A 19,347-nucleotide genomic window follows, 5' to 3' on the forward strand; every position below is an offset into this window, starting at 1 on the left:
CAATGCGTCCATACAAAAAAAGGACTATCGCTGCGCTATCGAACCGGTAGCAGTGGAGTGCGGTTTTGTGCAGTATAATGTAAAAGTGTGTGTGTGTGTGTGCATGCACTTACTAGCAATAGCAACTCTGGCACAGTAGCTTTTTCTACCATCAGGTCTTTCTCTTTCGCCCTCCCCATTATGCTGTGCGTTCCTGCGGCTAGATGTGCGTCCGCTGGGAGCGCTTGCAAATGGATGGGAGGGTTGTTGATGCTTTTAATGGAATTTGCTGACGATGCTACATTTAGCGCCCGTTTCTGTACTCTTACCAGGGAGGGGGCTGGGCTTATTAAATATCTCCCTCCCCTGGGAAGGTAGCATTCCGGAGAGAAATTCTTGGGACATATTCGGGACAGGACGCAGCCGCGAGCACTTAACGGTGCAGATTAGACCGGCGCTCGACCGAGTGCAACTGCCAGAACTGGACCACGTCTGGTAAAACACGAGAGACGATGGCAGCAAGAATTGCACGACGGATTGCATAATTCGAACTTGTAAACAGGAGACTAGCTCACTCCCTTGTTTCAATGCTACCAAGTTGCTCCGTTCTGGGTCTGTAGTTCCGTTTGGCTTCAAAGGCTCGTTGCTTTACGTAGCAGAGGTTTGACGGAAAACTTTGCAAGCAGTCGCAACGTTAATGTAATCGAGCAGGCAAGGAGAAAACCGTCCATCAAGCCAGATAAATTTGACATATCTTTCTGTTGCAGTGCGTAGAATGGCAATAACACTTGCTGTGCCCCATCTAGATATAGAAGAGTGTGACAGCTTAGCGCCAAGAAGACGAAGGGAATAGACCAACCGACCCGTAAGTATGACTCGTAGAATAAATGGCGTTTTAAATCCTGCAGTGACACCAGGGGCTTTCCGCTTTATCTCTGCCCACCGGGATCGAGAAACTTCCTCGGTCTCGGAGATGACATTCGTAAAACGCTTTAACCGAAATGGTGGTGAAGGTGGAGTGTTTGTTGTGTATATTTTATGTGTATGTGTGTGTGTGTGCTGTCTTGACTTTAACTGCCAAGTGAAGCGATAAAATTGATATCCAGAGCGGATCAGATTTCGTATGTGTTTCTTCCCTCTTCTCCCTTAATTCTTCTCCGCAATTTCTCTCAAAATCATCTTCTCAAATGATGTGGCACATGGAGCGTCTGTGTGATCTATTGCAAAAATATATTTTTGGCTGTTGGTGCTTTGAGATGATTTTTTTATTACACTGTCGTGCCAAATATTTCCAATTTCCCCTTCCCCGGGAATCCCAGGCGTTGGTACGGAAGAAGATATAACTTTCGCGCAACGTCATCGCCTCCGTGCCCACTGTCGTCCCGTGCACGAGAGATCGCTGTTTGCGCTGAGGCAAGGATGCGAAAATTTTGAGCTGTCTCATCGCTGGCTGCTTGGGGATGCCTCCTAATCCACCACCACCCCTAAAGCAACCTCACCGCGCGGTCCCACTTGCGAACGGGATGCTTCATGGGAGATCCAATCAGTTACCGTCAGAGCCGGGCGGGTTGGCCCACCATCCAATTTCGGGTACGCTCGCGCCCAGTGTGGGAGGCGGCAGCAGAATGTTTGTGTGTGCCCAGGCTTAATCAATCTTAATTATCCGGTAAACTGAAAGTTTAATGGAATTAAGTTGGATTTGCACAACGGGCTTTGCGGCACCAGCAGCGTCAGACGTGTGACGAATGAGGTAAACGAAGCGATCGGCCCACCATACGACAGGTGCCGCAGTACACTCTACGAGACGTACGAGAAGATAAGGATACGAGCACGCGTGCGTGTGTGTGAGTGTGTGTATGTGTATTGTAAATGAGCATCGTTTGCCGGCTTATAATTAGCTCCCATAGCTGGCACACGTACACGAACTTGTTAAATTTTGTAGAAATTGGCGTATAAACGCCTCAGTGTCTAGAAAGTGCACTACAGATGTCACCCGGGATGAAGCTTCGACGTCGAGGATGGGCACTTGACAGGTGAAATAATCACTCCAAGCCAAAAGGGGTGGGCGATTGGGTTGTTAGATAAATGCTTTGGTTTCCGAAGAGACAGCCCAAAAGTCAGAGATCCTTTATAGAGTGAATGCGCAAAAGAGAGCTAACAACTTGCCCGGAATACTGAACGCCTGGTTGCAATACAGGTAGGGGAACTGGGGGTAGTTTCGACACCTTAAGGTTTTCCTCTGATTGCAATACTTTTGCCAATGTAAACTTACTAGTAGACATCGAAAAAAGCTTTTTTGGTGTATTATGTACCATCTTAAGAGAAACTACGGTTCCTGGATTGATTTTGATAACATTTTGATAAAAATAAAAAAGTGTGTTTTTTGTTGCGTCACGACTGCAGTGCGGGTAAGTTCGACACCATGATGGGGTAAAATTGACACCTTGGGGGTGATTTCGACACATTGGTTTTAGCGTTCAAAATAGCAAACTCTGATGGCCTGTAGTTTTCATTGAAGTTCAACAAAGTATTTCGTACCAATTTTACGAAAAATTAACACAAAACAGTATTGAAATATACGAAAAAAATGAAGATACAAGCAAGAACAAAAATTTCATTTCAAATAGCATCGGACCAGACTCCATATAGTAGAAGCTGCGGCGATAGCATCTGGTTTACGGAATAATTGGTTAAGATTCCTTTAAAAAAATAACCTGGCCATCTTCCAGTAATCTTTTTCTTTTTTTATAAAATCGAAGGGTGTTCAATTTTATTTTTCTCTGCCAACTCGAAAACCAAAAGGTGAACATCGGTCAATTTGATTCCAAACCAGCAACTATTTTTTTCTTCAGTTAAGCCTACCCGTCCTAAAGTAAGCCTAAAATACGGTCAAAGCCATAACAATATTAATTTTCATAAGCCTAAACCATATACAAAGTACATGTTTTGAGTTCGAGTTTGGCAAACGTTCTGTGAGAGAATAATAGCTAAATTCCATAATTATAACTTCCTTGGTTTGTTGATCTTGAATTTTAAAGCTTCTACGGTATTTTTAATTGCGTGTTTGTTCAGCTTGATTATTACGTTTGTCGTACATCGTTAAGGGACATCTTTATAAAATACAGGCACTTTCAAATTACGATATAAACAAAGTTAACATGCTACAAATAAGCATTACACTACTACCAAGTGGGGTGTCGAATTTACCCCCATTGGCCGCACAAGTTTTAGTGACATTTTATATTATATAGATTAATGTAAAAATTACGCCTTGTGATACAGAACTAATCAACAGTATTTATAAAACAATACTATTAACATGGAAACTATAATTTTGTTGAAATAACGCCACAATTCCTTAAGTCCCAGAAGTAAAAACTTACATCGGCTGTCAATCAGAACCACCATGTGTTTATTTTGTTGTTTTTTGACAATTGACAGGTTTCTGATCAGTGAAATGTGACTCAAATATTCGAAACAGTTGACATAAATAATATGTATAAGTTTTTTGTCTTCAAAAAGTTCTATAAATACAAAAACGGCAAGGTGTCGAACTTACCCGCAGTGTCGAACCAACCCCGACTACCCCTAGATATAAATATTTGATACACAGAAAAGGAAGAAAGGATGGGGAGTAGACGGGGAAAAAGGTGTAAACAGACTATCTTCGCCTTTCTTTCCGGGCAACGACGGATATGAAACATGGCCAATCTCGCGGCTAGGGTCTTGATGTATGTGGCGCATTCTAATCAAACATTCCAACCATTTTCCACTTCGGGCGATTTCGCAAGCCCAAGTCCAAATGTGGTGTGGAATTTCAGCTAGCTTGGTGACGCATACATACTTACTTACTTACCTTCCGTCGGTGAGCCCCAAAAAGTTCCGCACGAAGGTTCGAGAGTTCACCAGAGATATCGTTGGCCGGGTGTTAAGGATGTTTCAGTCCCCTTTCTGAATCTCCAGCCCTCCATCCCCTCTCATCCCTCCATTATCTCCTCATCCTCCTCCTCCTCATCCTCTCAACGAATAGAGGAAGGGAGGAGTGTTGGTAAATTGCGCGCAATAAGGAATTCGTCGAAAACACAAACTTTGTTAAAGCCTTCGCCGCCCCCGTGCGCGAAACAACCCGCATCGGGAGCGTACACACGCAAACGAAGCTTGCGGAAAATTGATCTTCATCTGCCGCAGCGTATCACCGGTCATACCCTTTACCCTTTCACACTCACTCTCTCCCTCGTCCTCAGGGATGTACGACCTGTAGCATCGTCACATGGGGCCCAGAAGAAGCCGAAGCCGAATTTTCCGTTTCGTTTGAGCCCCATTTTACGCTACAATCACATCATCCTTCCCTTCACACCCCGACATCCCTGGAGCGGAAATATTCGTGAAATTGATTGACTTGATTTGATTTGCGTCCGGATCCGGTCGCCAATGCTATTTCGTCCTAGTCGGCTGAGACGAAACAGACTATTATGGGTGGTAAGGGGCCGGGAATTTATCAACCACCTCTGAACACATCGGGATGGGAACGTTGACACGGGAGTCTTTCAAAATTACATATACAAATCATGGACACTGTCCGACACGTTTCTGCTCGGCTCGGTAAGCCTCTTATTGTGACACGTTGGAGTTACGGAAAAGGTTACCAAAGCGAGAGGGAAATGAAAAAAAAAAACAGTTTAAATCCTCCGAGCATTATAAACTAATCGGCACAGCTTAACGACTCGAGCGCCCATTTCGAGAGTGCATTGGCGCGTGTCACGTACGATACGCACGAGCTGGCGAGTTTGCAAGTCGATACCAAAATCTAATTACTGCCCCTCTGATCCGGAGTTGTAAACTGATTCTTCGCGCGATCCGGTATCCAGACTGCCGGATATTGGCACTCGATAGTCACGTTAGATAATTTGTCCATTCCGCATCTGTTTCGACTGCGTGTGCATATTTCATCAGCATTTCATCATGTGTTACGATAAAATGCATGTGTTTCCACACACACGCCCTCTCTCTCACTCACACACACATACATAAGGAAAAAGTGAAGAATAAATCACTAGAATTCTCTACTCGTTCGCAGTACAACTAAGTTACTCACACAGTTTTGTGGTATTTGTGGTATTCGCACACAGTGCGCACACGATCGGGAAAGCGGTTATCACACACAGCAAAACCCTGCCTTTTCCGAAGGAGTTTATTTGTCAGATGGTGCTTGACAGATAAACGCCGTTCTGAAAATCTTAATTGGACTTGAACGATTCGGTTTTGCTCCAAATTGGGTTTTATCTATCAGATAGAATATGTTAATATAATGTATGAATAACGATCAAAACAAAGTAGTAGAAATCATTTATAAGGTTATTGATTTTGAAGAAGCATAAAATATCATTAAACAAACGTAATCATGATCCATTGTCTTGGCAGCAAATGGGATACTACACATACGACAGTTACGATGTCAAAGCCCGCGTTTGAAGGATAAATTCCAATCGAATATGACAGTATTTAGCCGTGTGTGATAACCGCTTAAGGTACGGCTTGCGAGCAGCAACCGGCGCTAGTTATTAGGGAAACATGAAGTTTTCGTCGGAATCGATCCGGGCTAGCTCCGAATCGGAATCGGTTATGGAATTGGCTCCAAAATCGGATCTGAAATCAGAATCGGTTTCGGAATCGGAATCAGTTTCGGTATCTTCCTAAGAATAGGCGTCCAATGATGCAACGTATTAATAGTCGTAAATAATCAAAATTTACTTGTAAACGATTCATTCACATGGCGATTCTGGGATTGATTTTGCTTCTGAAACTTCTTATTTCAATTCAAGAACTGATTCTTATTCCGGAGTCAATTCTGGATTCTGGAGTCAATTCCCAATCATGGTTCCGGAGCCAATTCTGAATTGATCCGGGATCCGGAATCGGAATCGTTTCCAGCAACTCAATCGGCTCCGGAATTGATTCTGAACACGAAATCGGAATCGGGAAGGTCTGTTTCCGAGTTCCCATCAATATTCTAGATCGCGGCTCTTTAGCACCTTCATAACAGGTTGGCTGATAAGTCCCCGGTCTGACACATAGATGGCGCCGCTAGTATTAAATGCATATTTTTTATATAGTACCAACCTTCAAATGATTCTTGTCAAAATTTGACGTCTGTATGTCAATTAGTTTGTGAGACAGAGCGTCTTTTGTCAAGCAACTTTTGTTATTTTGTTGTTCCACCAAGACAACGCACCGTGCCACAAGTCATTGAGAACGATGGCAAAAATTCATGAATTGGGCTTCGAATTGCTTCCCCACCCACCGTATTCTCCAGATCTGGCCCCCAGCGACTTTTTCTTGTTTTCAGACCTCAAAAGGATGCTCGCAGGGAAAAAATTTGGCTGCAATGAAGAGGTGGTGGCCGAAACTGAGGCCTATTTTGAGGCAAAACCGAAGGAGTACTACCAAAATGGTATCAAAAAATTGGAAGGTCGTTATAATCGTTGTATTGCTCTTGAAGGGAACTATGTTGAATAATAAAAACGAATTTTGACAAAAAAATGTGTTTTTCTTTGTTAGACCGGGGACTTATCAGCCAACCTGTTAGTTTTGCCAGAGCACTACTTGGACTGGGAGAACGGGCCATTATAGTTTTGCCCAGCTGTTTACAGTTTTTGGTTACAGTATGTAACTAACCTTTGTTTTCAACAATTCGTTATAAATTTTCCAATTGTTAACAAATTTTAAGATACAACGTCATACGAATGAAAAGCTAGTCATTGAACATTTCTTTAATGTTGATTTTGCTCAGGCAATTGAGAGCTTCGATACTAGGAATATTTTAACATATGGATGATGTAAGTAATATTTTAATACTTTCAAGACAATGGATCACAAATAAATAGTGAACTACAAATATCTTTGATATTGTTAGCAAATTAAAAATTTGCATTTTTTATGTTACGTGATTGCTGGATGATGCCTGAAACCAACACCCTGAAATCAATTGCAATTGGTTGCAATTTTCATATCAATTATATGGCTCTTCGTTTAATAATTTGGCTCTCTAGGTAGAACTCTACAAACAATTTGATATAATTTGGTTCATTCCGGGGAAAAAAGTTTGTCGAACCCTAATGTCTACGATATTCGCATTGGCATTGCTCTTTCCTGAGGCACATAAAAAAACGATCCGCAAAATCGGTTACTTGAAAACACGAAGCATTTATCGGTACAATGCATTCGAAGTGTACGAAAGCATCAAGAATGTCAGCGTGTTTAGCCGCAAAAAGACCATGATTTCTTCACGAATAGCGTCATAACAGATAATGATGATGATGGACTGTTGTTCTGAGCCTGAAGCTCGCTAGACAGTCTACCACTTAAGACGAGATTCAATCTCTGTTCTCCCTTTCTGTTGCAAGCGAAAGTATAGTGGAAATATTATTTGAGTTACTTTCGATTTCGTCCGTTCCCTTTCATTTTACCCCCCGATTTGGTTTTGCTCATCCGAAACTTTCAAACTTCCTCCCACTGATTCCACCGTTTGCGTATGCTATTGATCCAAACTAGTGATAGGTAAAGTTTGCATAAATCCGGAATCAACTCCGATCCGACTCCGATAAATTTGAAATCGACTCCGGAAGGTAGATCCGCCCTGCATCATCCGGAGTCGTTAGGAATCGCCCGAAATCGCCCGGACTCGTCTGGAGCCGTCCGAAGTGGTTCAGAGTTGTCCGGAGTAGTTCGGAGTCGTTCGGAGTCGTTCGGAGTCGGAGTTGTTCGGAGTCGTCCGGAGTCGGCCTCCGGACGACTCCGACTCCGAATGTCTCCGGATGACTCCGAACGACTTCGGACGACTCCGAACGACTCTGAACGACTCCGGACGACTTCCAAAGACTCCGAACGACTCCGGAAGGCTCCGGACGACTCCGGGCGACTCTGACTCGGACTAACAATAGTTGGAGTCGGCTCGGAGTCGTGGGTGTGCTCCAGAGAGCACATCACCAATCCAAACCCCTCTCTGGAGATAGCAACGAACGAAACATCTCAACAGAAATTTTTTGGCCCGAAAAATAATTGCTGATTATGTATTACTAAAGCGCAAACATCGCACATAAAGTAAAAAAAAAAACACAAATACGTTCATCCACGAAAAAGTGCGATCACGTGGACACTCGCACGCCGTTGATTCCGATTGCAGCTGCGTGTAAAATCAAGACTGAATGGACATAAACATGCTTTCTCGTTTTACCCAATATCCCATTCCGTCTGGCAGAGCTAGTTGATTTTATTGCCCGGTAGCCAATAGCAAACGAGGACAATACACTCGCCGATGCACACACCGAATCGATGAGTAATACATTTGTGTGTTTGGCAAAGCCATGCAGATGAGCACAGAAGACATTCGCTTCAAAAAGTGCGACAAAGAGAGAGACAGAGAGAGAGAGAGAGAGAGAGAGAGAGAGAGATATTAATTTATATATTTAGAGAAGGCGAGAGCGAAATACTTGCTGACAAGAAATTCTACGCGAGTATAGTCGCATGATCAATAGTCTCATTCGTCGTGCGCAGTTCACTTTAAGCAGTCGTCCATCTGGAGCGGGTTTTCGTTTGGATTAAATGTGTTTGTGGAAATTCAGAAGCAATCCGATCAAATCCTGTGCATAATATTAAGGACTGTGTACCGTATAGAATTAGGGAGCTCTTTTATTTTGGGAAACTGTGTGCCTTTGCATCTTGATACTATTAGTAGTGAATCAAACACACAACTGTGCCGAACAAGGTGACTAATAGCACTGACTATTAAAAAGGTTCGTTATTTGCTAGCCGAGAGGCACATCTGTGCGGTGTGACAGCGTGTGATCAATCCGAGTCGACGTTTAAATGTGACTTAGGAAAAGTGAACGCAGAAGTAATACGATCAAATCCTGTCAACAATATTTGTGACTGTGTACGGTGTATATTCGAGTAGCTGCTCTTTTATTGACAATTGTAAAACTGTGTGCATGCCTCTTTTACTGTTTTGCATCTTGATACTATTACAAGAAATCAAAAATACTGAGCTGTGCCGTACAAGCTGACGAACATCACTGATTATAAAAACGGTTCGTTGTTTGCTAGCCGAGAGGCACAACTGTGTTTCGTGACAGTGTGTGATCAATATGTGTCATATTCAATCCGACTTAAGCTAGCTTATTTAACCCCTTCATTCTCTACCACAAACACTGATCTGGCTAGGTGAGCGGACCTTCACAGTCTAGCCTGAGCAGGGCTCAAGCTGTCCCTATAGGATTCTTGAAAAAAAAAATCCACTAGAATTATTGTTGTATGAAGTGTAGTTTAATTTTTAATCGGAAACAGACATAATTAGCAGATATAATCAAAATGAAAAATTGCGACACCAATACATTCAGTGAATCCGAGTTTGAAAGTGATTTTGTGCAAGAAATGAATGTTGTCTCAATTCAATTATTTACCGAGAATCTACCGAGTACCGATAACAGCACCGACAAGAGGCCAGAGCTAGAGAGAGACACCCAGGATGTTGGTAATGCAACAGCTGCCAGTCGATCTTCGATCCCACCGGAAGGGAGTGATGGAGCGAGTTGTTCAGGGCTGCTGAGCAAACAAAAGCGTAGCCTTCAAGACGATCTGGAGCCGGAAGCTACTGGCGTAGTCAAGCAGCGTTCGAAAGAAAATTCGCATTCGAGAGGGAAAGACACTATCGGAGAAGACTCATGCTCGGAATATTCGACTACTTCATCGATTAGCACAGATGACGATAGTTTGCCACTGACGTCGGAAGATACCATCGGAGAAGATTCAGACTTTGAATATTGGTCCACATCTTCCACAGGCATAGATGACAATATTGTGTTAAAGTCGTCGGAAGATACCATGGGAGAAGACTCAGACTCAGAATATTCGACCACATCATCGAGAGGAATTATATCACAGACATCGGAAGATGTCATCGGAGAAGACTCAGACATGGAATATTGGTCCACATCTTCCACAGGCATAGATGACAATATTGCGTCACATATGATAAAAGAATCGGACACCGAATATTGGTCGTCATCAGCTATGGATCAAGATGAAGACAGCAAATCAGTGACGTTGGAAAGACCCCCTTCGCCCTCCAGCAACGGAAAGCTCGCAGGATGTAGCAGTCAGCGAAATGAAAGAAGAAAGTGAGAGTCGTAAATATGGTCAACTATACTAGTTACATGTTGCTTGATAATGAGCTAGTGTCATTACACGATTTTCCTCGCAGGTAACGCCAGTGCTGGGGAGGTTTGCCCTGTCACCGGGCGTCCAGGCACACCGTCAAATAGCATCGCGTGAAGTGTATATTTCATGAGAAATCCCTAAAAAAATCATCTACTTTACGACGAATTTGCCATGCGTGAGATCGACCTTGACCTGGATGAAAATCGTGAACCATAAGACTGGGGGAGATGGCTTCATATTGCTTTTGATAATCTTAATTTTTTTATTGTATAAACATTAAATTAATCTATATTCATACCATGATCTAAGTAAAGTAGGAGATGTACCCTATCATATACAAAGCCTTTTTCTACTACGTAGATTTTGAAACATGTGGCTGTTTTTGGTTAGGATATTTTCAAACTTATTCAAGTCAAACAGTTCCTTTTTATGTTCACACAAGTGAGCCAGAAAGCAAAGCAAAAGAGCAATATTCAGTATCTTAAAAGACCTTTCTTTTTCAAGTCGTTGACGCCAAAATTGTGGCTATAAGTGATCAATTTTTGACAGCGTGCGTAAATTTTTGCCTCTAAAGTATACATTTTTGACATAGTAACTCAAATATTTTTTTTTATTTAATAATCAATTTTAATATCGACATAGTCAATAAATAATTTGCTACTAATTCACATTGATATTGATCTCAATATCATTCAAATTTATTTATGAAAAAATAAAACAAACGATCATGGCAAAACACATACAGTGCATATATATGCATTTTGTAGGGGAAGTTAGATGAAGACAGACACAAAAAGAAAATTGTTAAAAATCTAAAGATATATAATTACAGCGACCATGAAATTGTGTATAGCTGACACTCATATTTCATCAGAAAATGTGTTGAATTTTTGAATTTTTGATGTTTCTATTTTATTTTAATGTCTTTGTTATCAACTAAATTATTTTTTCGCGTAGTTTTGGCATATTTGGGTGAGACGATAAGATACCTGATGCGGGAAACATGGACACCTGTAGAAATCGTTGAAAATTGAAGAAGTTTACTGTATTTGAACATTGCCTGTTGCTTTCCCCTTCCTGGAACGTGCATAGAAATCATCTTGGTCATTTGCAACGTCCGTTCGTTCAGCAGTTGATTTAGGAATTGTAAGCGCCGTTTCAACCATAACGTAAAATCCAAAATGTAAGGCATTTGTTTTGTTCATGAATTTAACTAATTTTGCAGATATTGTGTCAAACATAGTTTCAAATGTGTTTTCAAATCTTCAGTTTGGATTGTTGAGTTATTAAATAATTACATTTATCAAGTAAATTTTTATGAGCAGTGTTCATTTTTCCCGCGATGCCCGTCTTTACCATCTTTCCCCTACTCATAATATATTAACGGTTTACACCTGTATATAATCACTATTAATCGAAGCAATAAATATTTTTCATACAATTTAATGCACAAAAGGGAAACTACGTCCTTAAACTTGAAATAGTTCCGAAATAAATTGTACTTAAGTAAAGTTTGAAGTGTTTCACAGACAAGGTATAGTATTGGTGGGTATCAAATATCACAGACAAAATCAAAGTGACGAGTTCGAGACGATGTTTGTCATGTTTAATTAAACTACTGCACTAAAAATCTAAAACTGAGAAACAAACTTTAACGAAAAAGCGATATTACACTGAAAAGCTAACACCGAAAAAAGTTAAACGAAAGCAAAAAAACCAAACTGAAAAAGATAGAAAAAGATATACGGCGATTTTTTGAGTCAATTTAGAATGTCAACAACATTTTTCATTGCTTAGGAAATGGTTTTTCAATAGCTGTCAAATTTTGTACTTGCATCATAACAATTTTTTAGTTCTTCTATATGATTTTCAATACGCTTCACGCTGGATTCAGTTTGACAGTTCTTTGTGATGCGTTGAAAATTATGTGGAAGAATTGAATGTTTATTGTGATGCGAATACAATATATGGCAGCTGTAGAAAATCATCGTGTAGGAGGTGAATAATGATGTGCGCATTCGAATATGACTTCGAAAACCCTGCAATAAAGTACGGCAAGAACTCGATTGACAACTAATTAGCGAACCGTAACGTTCGCGATTGCACCTGCTAGGGTCCAGATTGGTCAGGACACACGGTAGCAAGTCCGCCAACCACAAAACACTTTTCATGGCGCTTCATGGAAAACAGAAACCAATCGTGTATTGTTTTTTTTCTTGTTTTGTTGCCCTTCTGCATCCGTTTTTTTAACCCCTCGGTTCTACAAATTCAATTAACTGCCAGCAGAGTAAAGGGATGGGCGAAGAGGCCAGCGAATCCGTGGAAAAGGGTATTTTGCGAATTTAATTGAAATTTACTACCAATGGGGCAGCCACCAGGCTGACTTCCGGATTCGTCCGTGGTTAGATGGGGTTTCGCAAGTTGATTTATGCGGAAATTACTTCACTATTGCTCTTCCCGCCCACTCCCCCCTTACGGTTCGAAGCTGTCGGGGTGCTTTGGGGCGGTCGTACACTTTTGGCATTCCATTCATTGTTTCGTCACCGTTTTTCACCACGACGGTGTCGGTTGTAAACACCCGCCGTAGGGGTGGGCAAATTTACAATTTTCACACTGTTGTTGTTATTTTACTTACACCTCAAAGCAGAAGGAAGGGGGAGGGAAACAATAAACGGATCGTTTCTTCTCTTGTGGAGTGACGGGCGTCGGCCGTGCTGGAATGGAATTCATAGTGACTTTGCAAGACGCGAGCAAATTGCGATAAAAAAGTGTCCGTGGGCTGGAGGAGAAGCTCGTTCGCAGTGGAATGTCTTGAATTTGGCTACAAACATCATAAACTCACACACACACACACACACACACACACACACACACAACCATTACAGCAAACATTGAGTTGGATTGCGCTCGGCACGTGCGTGGAAATGGACCCGCGCACGTGATGTGCAAAATCCGCGGGCGTATTGCCCGGGCACTCTACTTACCGTAGTCGTCGTCGTCGGACAGGGCGATCGCGTGCAGCCGGGCCAGGGTTTGCTCCTCCAGCCGCTGCTCCTTGATCTTGCCGTCCAGCTCGAGCTCCGAGTCGGTGTCGTTGTAGTTCGAGTGGTTCCGGTTGATATCTGCAGCGCCGCCACCGCCGTCGTCACCATCGTCGTCATCATCATTGTCGACACTGTTGAGCGCCATGCTGCCGTGTGTTTGATTGCTGCCTGCGTGATTGTTGTTGAGGATGTTGCTGTTGTAGTTGTTGTTGTTGTTGTTGTTGTTGTGATTGTTGCTCTCGGGACAGGCGTAGCCGGTGCAGCAGAAACTGTTGCCGTTAAGCTGCTGCAGCTCGCCACAAGCGCAACCGGGCGCTGTTGTCTCCGAGCCTGCCGCCCCATCGAAGTCGATCAGCTTAACGGTGTAGGGCGGGCTGGCCGACGAGCCAGTCACATCGTACCGCGCCCGCTGATGCGACTGCGAGTCATCCGGCTCGCCGCTCAGCCTTCCGTAGGCTTTGCGTGGTGGACGAGGGTTACTCCTTTCTGAAAAAAAAAACAGAGAGGAAAATATAGATAGAGTGTGTGTGTGAGAGAGAGAGAGACAGCGAGAGAGAGCGAGAGAGAGAGAGAGAGAGAGAGAGAGAGAGAGAGAGAGAAAGAGAGGGAGAGAATCAAATTCCGAGCAAGCAGTTGGCATTATTGAATAGATCTTATAGCTTTGAGCTTACAGCTTATAGCGAGTTGCGAATCTTCTGGTGAGGTTCGTACATTCAACAGGAATGTTCCATTTGTTTTCTCCCAGTCCGCTCACTTTCCTACCCTACTGCAGTGCGAATGGTAAAGCCAAAACACGACACTCTCATGTAACAATCTCTCTGCCAACTCGTCTGTGTGCGTTCCGCTATGTGTAATCAAAGACGTGTAGTCGTTCCTTTCCTGTTCCTACAGAGAAACACCATGCAATTGTCTTCGGGGCATCCTTTGGCATTCCGCCCGTTATGTTCTTGGACCGCATCCCGGGGCTACTGTGCTACCACTATTGATCGTCCGTCATCGCTGTACTCTGAGGTTGCTTCAACGTAGCTGAAATTCTACACCCGCTGGGTTCCAGGTTCGTGTGCAAGGGCACATCGCGAAGACGTGAGGACCGGCGGGACGATAGGGGATGTAACAGAACCGATCCGCGGCCGGCAGCAGCAAAGCGAAAGCATTGTTTCGCAAATTGCTAAAGTGTTTGGAACGAGAGCCGCACCAAATACGTGACCAAATCGTGCCCGACGTCCAGAGGCGGATTAGGGGTATCGGGGGCCTAGGCGGAAAGACGAGTTTCGTACCTCAAAAACGTCCGGTACCTCGAGCTTCATTGATTCACTCTCGTTTAATTTCGTGCTTGAAAGTGTTGATTTAGTGGTACTTGTGACAGCTGAGTAGGGTAGAGGGGTATAGGGGGGATCCGATGGGACGATACAATTAATTTCTTTCCTAAAAAAAATACACTCTCCGGACACCCTGGATCAAAGGTGTAGGGGTTTTCAGCTCGCGAGGACCCTGCTTTTGCATTTATCTTGCCTGAATATATCTTCTCCGCTGCTCTGTTTACAATTTTTTGTTCTTGGATGTAGGTAAACGTTTCATTTACATTGACGGCAAAGGGACCGCTAGGCATTTTAATTCCGTTCTGCTAAGATCGCGCAACGGTCTTAGTAGTACATCTAAACGCTTCATCATCATCTCCGTCCGTCGTTCTCCGTTACTTCTCGTTGCAGGTGTAGCAGGCAGATCGCCTTGCAGCATGTGCTGTATGTCAATCAAAATCTAATTACAACTGCCTCCATCCTACCTTCCCCGGTACTTCCAGACGACTTTTGCACGCTATTCTTTCTAGCCAGCATCCGTGCACGAACAGTGTCATGTCTGGCTTCCAGTTCGCATTGCTGGCTGTCCCGTCCCAAATAAAAAAAAGACACACACACACACTCACACAAATGGGGTCACTAAAGTACCCGTGGGACCGCCGTGGGTGGCAGATAGCTAAAACCAACTAATTCTCTTTCACGCCCTCAGTTGAAACCAACGAACAGGAAGAAGAAGCAAAACAATGAAGGGATTTCACTCGAGGGAATGGAATGGACACGTTCCAAAAGTTTTCGTCAGCAGCGAGAGGCAAAAGCAAAAATAGAAGAAACGGACAAGCGGGAAACCCCTCGAAGGAATGTCATTCCCGATGCGATGGGAAGAAAAGAAGAGAACAAGAGAAAATAAAAAGAAAACACACACACACACACCCAAGCACACATTTACAAACGAACGTTGCAGGAGAGCGCCTCTTGGTGATTATCGTTTGCCGCCTTTTGCCATTTACCTCACTCTCTCTCTCTGATCCGATCCTGCAAGCTGCTACAGCTTCCTGTCCGGCTGACGGGCGAACGTTGACTTTCGCGTCGAGCTCCTGGCAGGACGTGCAAGTGTGTACGTCCCGGCGTTTTCCTTCCCCCAATTCCCAGCGGGCGTACCTCTTCTTGTGTATTTTTTGTTTGAAATCCAAAAACACACAACTACTTCCATTTTCGGACACGGCTTGAGCACGAACACAGTGCCTCTGACGCAGACGAGCACCCTTCCCGAAATGGGTTGCAGATGACCATGGCGGCAAATTGAGAAGGGCTTTAAATTAAGCCTGGAATTCCCGGAGAATGGCTCCAGGCCACGGACGAGATTTAGTTGATTGATTGGGGGGACGCATTTAGCGAAACTAAATGGCGATAGTTAGAGGAATATGCGAAAAAAAGCGTACATATTTTTCATCGAATTCGAAAGCAACTACACTACCAGCGGGTCAAGGCACCTAGCCTAGTTCCACTCCATCTGATCGTGCTGTGTGCTGACATTCGTTTGAACTCTCCGTCGCTGTTGGTCTCCCACATAAGACGATTTTGCCGAATTTCCCGGAGCTGCCGGGGCTTTATTTTCTGGTAGAACATCAAAGCACGAGCGCAGGAGCCATGCAAATATCTTTGCCTAACGCAGACAACAACGAAAAAATGCTCAAAGCCTCTCCCTCTTCTTCCCTCGTTCTCTCTCTCTCTCTCTCTCTCCTCTCTCACTCACACACACACAGCAAGTAGACAAACCGAATCAACCAAAGGCAAGACCTCGCCAAACACAGTTACAGTTGCTGGGTAAATAAATTTTGGATATTTGATAAAAGACTTGGTGGTCTTCTGCCGCCGGACGGTGACGGCACCGGCGGACCCGTCAGTTTTCATTTCGGTGCGGCGCTGCCGGCTTCAAAGGAAAGCGAGCGGCCGCTGCGTTTGTTTCGTGCTGGTTTTCACTCGCAACACGAGAAGAATTGGATGTCTCAAAATTGAAAATAAAAACACCGGAAAAAGAAACCGGATAACGGCAGGAAAGGAAATCGAAAATAAATAATAGGAAAATCTGTGTAACGACGGGGCTTGCGTACGCGCCGCACGTGTCGTTCAGCGAGCATTGTGGCCCGAGGGGTATGTGCGTGTCCAGGAATCGAGAGAGAGAGAGAGAGAGAGAGAGAGAGAGAGAGAGAGACAGAGAGAACAGAGAGAAAAAGTGAGATAGTGCGATGAACCCGGCTGGAGCACTCCGCCATTGATGCCATTTCGTATTTGCAAAAATCGCTTAGCGTCGAAAATAATAAGAAGTATCAAGCAACACACACACACACTCACATACACACAATCGCTCACGTAATGAAACAAATGAAGCTGGGCTTTCCTCTGCACCGCAGCAGGTGACATTGTTTGTATTGGTTTGTTGTTTTTGTTCGTTGTGTTTGGTTTTTGTACAAAAATTCGCCGAACTCACCGGGTTTGTTGGGTTTGAACTTCAAGGGCCTCCCACTCCCACGGAGATGAGATCAAGTGGGTTTCAGCTTCGACGATATTTTCCGGGATCGCAACCCACGTTGAGCTTGGTAGAACACTATCTTCCCCCTCGGCCCCCCTCCCAATTGATGCAAATTGGGTGTAAAACAAATTAAATTGAAATACTGCAAAAGCAAATACGCTAATAAATGACCGACCGTCTTTGCCCATCGTATCGATGGAGGCGCCCAGTACTTTACTTCGATTTTAAATTGATTCGCTGCAAAAATCATTTTTTCTACCAATCATTGACCTGCTTTGTATTTCCCGCTCTGAGTTTTGTATTGAAAGCAGAAACACCCTCCCGCCCATATCCACCATTCCAGTTTAGATGCTTGAGCAAAGAGGCACGTGTTCTGAAGCGTGCAAATAAATCCTTGCAGACTACCGAAGGCAGATTCAACATTGCTTCCCCTTGGATCGACCGTTCCATCTTGCTGTGTATGCGTGTTTGTGTATGTATTCAATTTTTGTTGAGCTTTGCTGCACATCGAGCGCACTGCAAAACAATAAACCGATCGAACGAGTAGGAGCGACTACACAAACGATTGTTCCGCATATGTCAACACTTTACTCGCTAAAACAATTGCACACAGAGAAAGCGTAGCGCAAAGAGGAGAAAGAGAGGAGATGGGTCAAGAGGGGGAAAGGGAAGCGGTTTGTGAGTTTGTCTGAATGGGTGGCAAAGAGCAGGCAACAAAGTGGAAAAACTGTACACAAAATCCCACAAAACCATTGCACTCACTGACTGCGGTCGGGCGCAGTATGCAGTCAAAAGCTGAAAAAACCCATCAAGAATTACTCATAATGCTTATCCGATGGGGGAGAGCAGCGATGCAATATCTAATAATGGCACTGGAAGCAGCAGCAGCTACAACAAAAACTGGACGAGAAACTATCGTACTGTTCCGGCACAGTTCGCCCGGGGAATCTAATACGTGTTGCGGGGTTTGTTAGCTTTTTCCGGTCATCTCGCATTTTTCGCACTTATTTTCTTTGTGTTTTTTAAACACCCACCATGCGCAAATAGTGGCTATTGTGCGGTACGATGAGCGGTGGGGAAAGTCTTGTACCAACCGGAACGATGGAACAATGAAATCGCTGCGAAACACTCGTTGCCATAGGAGCCCATCTTTCCTAGGCAACATGGCATTCGCCTGCCGCATGGTTACTGAATGAGCCTAAGCGCTTTTGCCATTTTCCATCTATTCTCCTCAAGCAGCGTAGTATATGCGAGTAAGGCACACTTGTGCAGCTGCACGGTTGTACTCGGAGCCAGAGCCAGAGTGTGTTAACTGCGCATAACGAGGAAATTGGAGTCATTTTGGAAGCGCGAATGGAAATCGAAGAAAAAGGGTGGAGTTGGAATTTATTCATCGTTGTCTATAAATACATCAATCGCCGAAACGGCAGACGGGTACACACATGTCAGCCTTCCTGACAAAGCAATGCAAAAGGCCGAGACATGCTTCGGCTGACAAGGGCAGAGTATGATTGCGTTTCTGTTTCTGGGAGCGAAAACTTCGTTTTTATTTCCTATTCAAAATGTTTTATCTATTTCTTCTTCAATAATTTAGAAAACAAAAAGCAAAATCACACACATCACATGACTGTGACTCATCGCTGTAGAAAGTGAATTCGAAAATCTAATGTAGAAAAGGTTAACTCCCACCCATGTGAACAATTGTTAAAAGCCAGCCTACCAGAAGAAATTAATTGATTTAACTGTGGTACTGTGGCACCTACCATTCGCATTAACTTTCGCTTTGTCTGCAGTGGCGGATCTAAAGGTAGGCGGACTAGGCAGTCGCCTGGGGCCCCCGCCGATTTAGGGGCCTCAAGGCTGGCGAATCATTTGAACCCCCCCCCCCCCCCCCGTCAGCAAAAATTTTAGAGCCTGTGACTAATGATCGACGGGACCCCCGACGGCATTTCAATCTCCTAACAGCAAGTTTAGTGCCGCTAACACCCCCCCCATGCCACAACGACATTTACCATTTACAGGGGGCCTCAGCTCATCTTTCCGCCTAGGGCCCCCAATACCCTTAATTCGCCACTGTTTGTCTGTTGTTATAATGCAATTTAAACAGAGGATACATGAGTGATCAACCAACAAACACACACACATTATTACACAATGTGCCGACCAGTCTAGTGTCCCCAATAAAGACATTATTTGAGACGCGTGTATGCAAACGCTTATAAGCCCTGTAACTCCAGTGGGATATTAACGTTTAAGCAAGAAAGAGAGAAACGTGCTTTCT

General features: G+C 43.8%; 1 protein-coding gene across 1 annotated transcript in view; it reads right to left on the reverse strand.

The window, feature by feature from the left end:
- Positions 1-19,347, reverse strand: part of LOC4576171 (probable cyclin-dependent serine/threonine-protein kinase DDB_G0292550) — an 80,861-nt gene that overhangs the window by 37,190 nt on the left and 24,324 nt on the right. The window contains exon 2 of the mRNA XM_001231075.4: positions 13,179-13,724. Coding sequence (XP_001231076.4) covers positions 13,179-13,724 — 546 coding nt within the window. The remainder of the gene's footprint in view (positions 1-13,178; positions 13,725-19,347) is intronic.

The sequence above is a fragment of the Anopheles gambiae genome, chromosome X (genome assembly GCF_943734735.2).
Source record: "Anopheles gambiae chromosome X, idAnoGambNW_F1_1, whole genome shotgun sequence".
NCBI classification, from domain to species: Eukaryota; Metazoa; Arthropoda; class Insecta; order Diptera; family Culicidae; genus Anopheles; species Anopheles gambiae.